Below are 8,171 nucleotides of genomic sequence, written 5' to 3'. Positions count from 1 at the left end.
CTAGAGGAACTATGCAGCATATAAAGTCTCTGAGAAAGGAAGTAAACTCTAAGATACATGATAATTGTGATATATGTCCTTTAGCATAATAGCACAGGCTACAATTTCCCACTAGTACTAATAAAGCCATCGTTTTATTTGATTTAGTTCATCTATATGTGTGGGGACCTTATAAGAAGTCTACATATGATAATAAGTGCTCTTTTTGTGACTCTAGTGGATGTCTACAGTAGATATACATGAATTTGTCTCATTCAATCCAAGTGTGAAGTGTTTACTGTATTAAAGAATTTTCTCTCATTAATAAAGACTCAATTTGGTGTACGTGTTAAGATATGTAAATCAGATGATGGGATGGAATTTGTCAACTCTCAATGTAGAGACTTGTTTGTTTCTCATGAAATAATTTAACAAACTAGTTGTTCTTATAAAACACAACAAAATGGGGTTGTTGAACAAAAATATAAGCATATACTTGAAGTATCTAGAACATTAACGTTCTAAAGTGGTATACCAATCAAGTTTTGGGGAGATTGTATAAGAACTGTTGTCTATCTCATTAATAAGTTGCCATCTGGTGTACTACAAGGTAAATATCCATATGAATTATTATTCCAACGGGCTTCTAGAGTAGACCATTTGAGAGTATTTGGATGCCTCTGCTATGCAAGTGTTTTACCTAAGGGGGATAAGTTTCAAGAAAAAGCAAGGAGGACAGTCTTTATAGGTTACTCAGACACTCAAAAAAGTTACAAGTTATATGAGCTAAGTACTGGCATCATTTTTGTTAGTAGGGATGTGACTTTCAGAGAAAATACTTTCCCTTTTAAGACATCTGATGATATAGAAGATGTTGATCTCGAGGATATGTTGAACATTACACCTGATCACTTAGTTTTTGTAGTACATGATACTGTATCTATGCCACAACCTCTTATCATTGATCCAAGTGATATTAATGGAGCAGACATAACTATTAATGTTGATGTTCAACCAGAAGAGGCTTATTCTTCATCTGATCAACATAATTTGACAGAGGAAAAAGTAGATGATCAATAAGGGGAAGCTGCACTGCAGCATGAACCAACAGTGGTACCAGAAGACATACAAGAAGCAATTGTGGTTTCTTCTCATTCTCACTCACAGTCTAGAAGGCCTACTAGATATGTTAAAGCTCTAGGATGGCTTAGTGACTATATCACCACTATTAAACCAACTACCTCCCACACTTATCCTATCAATGATTATATAACATATTTTTATTTATCCAATACTTATCAGTTTTATCTGAGTTATTTTTTAGCTTTGCAAGATCCGAAGTTCTTCCATGAGGCTTCTCAACATGCAGAATGGATAGAGGCAATGCAGGAAGAGATCAATGCTCTTGAAGAAAATTAGACTTGAGAGCTTGTTTCTCTACCACCTGGTAAGCAAGCTATAGGGTATAAATGGGTGTATAAGGTGAAACTCAAGGCCAATGGTAAGGTAGATAAGTATAAAACAAGGTTGGTAACCAAAGGTTATACACATAAAGAAGGTTTGAATTATCATGAAACCTTTTCTCCTGTAGCCAAAATTAAAACTTTCAGGACAATCATTATGTGGCAGCCTAAAAGAATTGGGAACTTTTTCAAATGGATATTAGTAATGCTTTTCTCTAATGAGACCTTTATGAATAAGTTTTTATGGAGGTGCCTCAAGAATTTCAAAAGCAAGGGAAAACTAGAGTGTGTAGGCTTTTGAAATCTTTGTATGGCTTCAAGCAGGTCTCTAGGTAATGGAATATTAACTTGACCACTTCTTTGTTGAATGATGGCTATTGAAGAAGTCCTCATGATCATTCTTTGTTTACCAAGCAATATGGTGAAGATATAGTGATGTTTCTTATATATATGAATGATATACTTCTTACAGGTAGTAATGCAGCCCTTTTTGCTGATGCAAAATAGTATTTACATAGTCAGCTTAAGGTCAAAGATTTGAGAGAGTTGAGATATTTTCTAGGCATTAAAGTTTTGAGATCTCAACATAGAATACTTCTCAACCAAAGAAATTATGGAATAGAGCTCATTTCTAAAATAGGGTTAAGTGGTGCTAAACCAGAAAACACTCCTTTGGAAGCCAATGTAAAGCACACTTATGCAGATTATGACAAGCTTACGGGAAAAACTAATGATCTATTATTTGATGATGTTAATGCATATCCAAGGTTAGTGGGAAAAATGATTTACTTGACCATAACTTGACCTGACATTTGCTTTGCAGTACAGTTACTTAATCAGTTTATGCAACAACCTAAAATCTCTCATTGGCTTGCAGCATTAAGGGTGGTAAGATTTGTAAAAGGATCTCTTAGACTTGGTGTTTTAATGAAGTCAAGTTCTATAACTGATATGATTGTTCATTATGACTCTGATTGGGCTGCTTGCCCTGACACTATGAGGTTTGTTGCAGGCTTTGTCTTATAACTAGGTTCTTCTCTTGTATCTTGGAAATCAAAGAAGTAACACACAATTAGTCGAAGCTCTACAGAAGCAGAATATCGCAGCATGGAAACTGTTGTAGCTGAAGTTTTTTGGATGACAGAACTGCTGAAGGATTTGAATGTTCATATCAATACTCCTGTACAACTATTTTGTGATAACATGGTAGCATTGCAAATTGCAGCTAATCCTATGTTTCGTGAACGTACTAAGCATATAGAAATAGATTGCCACTTCATTAGAGAAAAGCTCAAGGAAGGATTGATACAACCTGTACACATTTCTACAAAGTTCCAGCTTGCTGATTTACTTACCAAAGGATTGGGGATATCATAACATCATTTCTTATTATCCAAGCTGGGGTTTCTTGATGTATTTCACCCTCCATCTTGAGGGGAAATATTGGAAATGTTTGTTATTGAATTTTAGTTAGTTAGAAAGATGCTAAGTTGGCATTAGAAGTTAGTTGTAATGCAGTTAGAGGCTAGTGGAGTAGTGCAATCAAGATAACTGTGTTTACAACTATCAATACTATATAATTCTTTGCAAAATTTACAATAGAATGAAAAAAATGATTACTTGAGTTTTCTTATCCTTCTCTCCCAATCCTCTCTGAACCTTAGTTGTAGATTGTAGTCTAACTGTACAAATTTCATCAAGTCAGTGATAGTTTTAGCTTAATTCACAATGCTTTTTATATACAATGTTTTAAAATATTTTACATTGTTCATGTATAATACTCGTTATACACATATAATCTGATAATAATACAATTCATACTTTCAAAATTACATAAAATTCATTTGCCAAATAAACTTTATAAATATAGTAATTTTTTAATTTTCTATAGTAACTAAAGCATATAATACTTTAAGTAGTAATTTTTTCACGTTTTTCTAAAAATTATTTTACTTTAGTGAAAAAAATAAAAATAGTAGTGTTTGACCATAAAAATTATTTCATTTTAGTGAAAATTGTTTTTAGAAAAATGAAAAGAAGTTTTGCTGTTTTCACTTTTCTCACTCCTATTTATCTCACAAAATTTCAAAAATAATTCAATTTATATCCATGGCTAAATACAATACCAACTCCAATTCTAAAAAAATATTATTTTCATGTCCAAACGAGGTCTAAGTTTGTAGCCACAAAAATTTGTGATGACCCCATCATCCTTAACTAAGATTTCAAATCCAAACTTCAAAACTTTGGCCGTATTTTATAGCTACTTCTTATTATTCAAAGAACGCCCTAAAGGAAGTATGTAAAAATCTTGCTCTATTTCCTTTCTACTTTGAAACAAATCAAAATGAGTAATAATCTTTTGGTAAATCTCGAGGATCTTCTTAAAGTTAAAACTTTTTAAACACGAATATGAATTGGTAAGATTTTTTTTTTTTAAAATGTACTAAACACTAAGGGCGAAGCTAGTGGTTAAGATATGAGTCGGACCAAACTCAATAATTTCGATTACAAACTTAAATTTTTTCTTAAAAAGCTTAGAATTTCAAATCTACTTATAAATTTTAAATTTTGGCAACTATTGTTGAAGTGAACATGTAGTGTGAAAAATCTAAAATATTGTCAATTTCGTGCCTTATTCAATACACAAACATGATCACAAAAAATGCAATGGGGCGCATTTAATAGTGGAAGGATTTGCTAGTTGGCACTTACTACTGAAACAGCAAGTGGATTTAAAAATGTCGATTCAAACACCTTTGTTCCCAACCCCACCATATCGCTCATTCTCTCTCTCCTCTTTTGTCACTTCACTATATAAAGGTATAAACTCACTTGCTACCTCTCAATAGTCCGTTGTTCTCCTTCAAAATCCCCAGATTCCTTTTACACACAGTGCAAGAACCAAAAAGCACAAAAAGGTTGTTGAACCATTCTTGAATAAATCTATGGCGAAGAAGTTGGATGATTGTGAGTTTTGGCTACCTTCACAGTTTCTTACTGATGATGAACTTCTCATGGACTTTAAGATTAACGATGGCAGAAAGTACCTTGGACTCGGGTTTAACCCGTCTGGAACTCACTCGGATCTGAGTTCACCCGTTGATTCTGTGATCGGGTCAGTTGATACAGAGAGTGACGAAGAAGAGTATATTACTGGGTTAACTGACAAAATGGGTCAGTCTACACTTCGTGACCCTGGATTTAGCTATGGAAACACAAAGGTAACGTACCTTTTGATTCTGGTTCATTTTTGTTTTTGCAGTGTGCTTTTGGTTGCTGAATATTTGTTTTTATTTTGCTTTTCTAGGGTTGGAGTTTGTCCGGTTCACCTCAATCGACGTTGTGCGAAGGGGCTTTTGATCAATTTTATGCGGCTGCTGGCGAACTCGCAAGGATTAGGATGATGGATGAAGCTGCCAGAGTTTATCAGACTAATTTATGGGCTACCGCGGAGAATACCAGTGCAGTCCCTGCAGCCACAAAATACTCAAATCAGCCCTTGCTCTCTTACCAGAAGTTGCAAGTAGCTCAAGTAAGCTTCGGTATTTGCTACTGGTCAACTGATAGCCTTTGAGATTATGCAGGATTATACAACAAAACATCCTAATCCACCTTTTTTTTCTTTTCAACTTACCCATTTGTTTATCTATCAAATGTAGTTTCAGCGGTTGAAACAGCAACGGATGATGAAGCAAGGCCAAGGAGTATTGGGTTCGATTAAAGGTGAATTTGGGCAGTATCCGGTGAGCAAGAACCTGCAGCAGTTTGCTCATAGCAGAGGCCAAAATGGAGCTGCTAGGCCTATGAATTCTTCAACTTTTGGTTGGCCTAATTTGCAACAGTCTCAGTTTCCACAGCAGCATCCTGGCTCAGGCATGCGCGCTGTTTTTCTAGGAAATCCAGGTCATAAAAGGGAGTGTGCTGGTACTGGTGTTTTCTTGCCCAGAACAAATGGGACACAAACTGAAACTCGACAGAAAACGGGTATACCTTTTTTCCCCCTGTTATCATCACTAGATATTACCAACTAAATTATGTCATTGATTACTGAAGTGGTTAATTATGTGTGTTATACCACATAGTTGACTCTATGGGGTTGTTTAGTAAGCGGAATAAGGGTTACCTCAAGATTAAGTTATAAATTTAGGTAAATCTAATCTCAACCTTAGTCCCAGATATATGTTATATCTTCCAACTTGGTATTGTTCTATTCCAACTTCCAAAGTGAGGTAAATAAGTCTTAGTATTATAATTTTTTGTACTATAATTCTGAGATATCTTTGTCCGCGGACTTAACTACCCATATGGGATGTAGGTTTGACTTTGAGAATTTTTTACTTTATGGAGAAGATTTAGTCTTAATTCTTTGTCAATATTAGTTGATGGCCTCTTGGCGTTGATGGTGGTTAACTATGTGCATTATACCACTTGGTTGAATCTATAGGGTGGTTTGATAAACGGGATAAGGTGGTATGATTAAGTTTTTGATTAAATTTATATTCTGTTTGATAGAAGGAATAAATTTAGACCTTCAATTAAACATAGTATAAATGTAATCTCAATCTTAATTGTGATATTCACCTTATCCGTTTCAACTTGATATTATTTTATTCCACCTAGATATTATCCGCCAAAGAAATGACACCTATGGATGTAGGTTTGAATTTGAAAACTTTTACTTAACGGAGAGGATTTAGTCTTAATTATTTTTTAATGTTTATTGATGGTCTCCTGGCGTTGATAGTGGAAGATGACCCTAATTTTGGACTTTTCTTTAGTGTCTGCGTCTAGTCATATGAATGCTTTTCAATTGGTTTGTGTGTTCTTGGGTGGTTGTGAACGGCGAAGAAAAATTCAAATTTTGTACCAGCTAATCTGTTTGACCCAGATTTCATTTCCTTTTTCAGTTTAGATTAAATTCAAATTTTGTGCCAGCTAATCTGTTTGACCCAGATTTCATTTCCTTTTTCAGTTTAGATTTTGATTTTCTTTATTTATTATTCACTGGTATGTGACACTTTTAATGTTTGCTTTGTTTTGTTTTGTTTTGTTATGCTGATGTGTATGCAAATTTTGTTTGGAAATGAGCAGGGTGTTCGACAGTTTTACTGCCAGACAGAGTGGTCCAGGCCCTGAACTTGAACTTACAAGGTATGGATGTTCGGCAGCAGAATCAGGTTCAAACCAGGTGTTATCAAGGCGGAAGCGGCTTAACTCTGTCCAATTGTTCGAAATATCCTAATAATTTGACAGTGGCTCAACAAAAACGTAATTTAAGAACGGGAAATATCTACTCACAGCCAGTGACGATGACACACGAGCTACTTCTTCCGCAAGATTGGACTTACTGACCGATAATCAATATTAATTGAAATAATGAAATCACAGAATGTTATGAAGTTTTAGAAGCAGGGGAGATTTTGTCCCTGGTTAGATAGTTAAGAAAGATATATATTAATTTCAGTTTTTTTGGGGATAGTGTTAGAGCATCACTATTATGAAAGAATAAGAGTTTCTTTTTTAGTTTTAAGTAGTGAAAAGGAAAAGAAGGTTGGGTCATATTTTGCTGGAATTACAACCTACTTTCTAGTTTCTACACTGATGTTGCCAGTGTATCTGAGGTGTTATTACAGAAAAATGGTATTAATCCCTCCATGAGCTGGTATGGCAGGCAGGGGAATTGATCAATAATTATACCATTAATTATCTACTTATCCCTGTACAAACATCTATAATCTTTTGTTCTGTCATATTCCATCTTTATGCCTTTCTGATTAATCTATTTTAATGCCTTTTTGATTAATCTATATTGATAGTGTTGTACTTATATGAAAAGAGACCTGAGGTGCTAAGGATCTTGTTAGCTTATCAGCACAGCACATGAGATGCCACATTGGCACATTGTTATTACTAGATAAGCAGATGCACGGGCTCAACTTTTGAATTCGAATGTAGTTTAATTTGTGTTTAATTTTAGTTACACCTATGGTTTAAAACTAATTTTGCATACATATCTCGTAACAATCATAATTTATAAATGCAAAAATAAAAGTGACAAGCATAGAAGACTATCTATAAATAGAATTATACATACAATACATGAGCAATTCGAGTCATTCTAAGCATAGAAGACTACCTATAGAACAAATATATATACTCAAAACATGTATACTCTGAGTAATGATGCTCGCTCCTCCTATTTGTGTCCCATGCAGAGACTTTTTTTTTAAGAAAAAATTACCTCAGCACAATAAAGTATGCTCCTAATTGTGTGTCATGCACACTTGGGAACCATAAAATATGCTCCTAAATGTGTCTTGAGTTTCCACGAAATAAGGCCAAATAAATAGGTTAATTCAACTCTTATATACTTTATTGTTTTTTTAAAGATAAATGTCTTTATTTCCAAAGGTGAATACTTTCATAGGGCAGACCAGTTGTTTTCAAAAAAGAGAAGTACCACCCCAGTGCAAAAGAAACCTAAGTACACAAGTTATTCAAAAAGTCCATAAGCCCAACGACCAAAAGACTTCACAAAAAATAAAAAAAACAAACCAACTCCAAAAACAAAGACAGGAAAACAACAACAGCAGCAACAGAACACAATATCAAGGCAAGGACTGTAGTTGGGCTAGAGCCAGTGGCGGTTTCTTCTGCATTTGGCATCTAATGGGGATGTGGACTGCTATCTCCGTTGCTAGCTTGTCCGCATTGAACTTGCTTGTT

General features: G+C 34.5%; 1 protein-coding gene across 1 annotated transcript; it reads left to right on the top strand.

Moving 5' to 3' along the window:
* The first annotated feature begins 4,156 nt into the window (after positions 1 to 4,156).
* On the top strand, positions 4,157 to 7,223 carry LOC107845968. Its single transcript, XM_016690480.2, has 4 exons — positions 4,157 to 4,666; positions 4,753 to 4,977; positions 5,105 to 5,429; positions 6,537 to 7,223. The coding sequence occupies exons 1-4, from the start codon at positions 4,391 to 4,393 to the stop codon at positions 6,794 to 6,796; spliced, it is 1,086 nt and encodes a 361-aa protein (XP_016545966.2). The 5' UTR covers positions 4,157 to 4,390; the 3' UTR covers positions 6,797 to 7,223.
* Positions 7,224 to 8,171: the final 948 nt, after the last annotated feature.

The sequence above is a fragment of the Capsicum annuum genome, chromosome 10 (genome assembly GCF_002878395.1).
Source record: "Capsicum annuum cultivar UCD-10X-F1 chromosome 10, UCD10Xv1.1, whole genome shotgun sequence".
Lineage (NCBI taxonomy): Eukaryota > Viridiplantae > Streptophyta > Magnoliopsida > Solanales > Solanaceae > Capsicum > Capsicum annuum.
The sequence above is the reverse complement of the archived record's forward strand: the minus strand, read 5'-3'. Positions and strand labels throughout refer to the sequence as shown.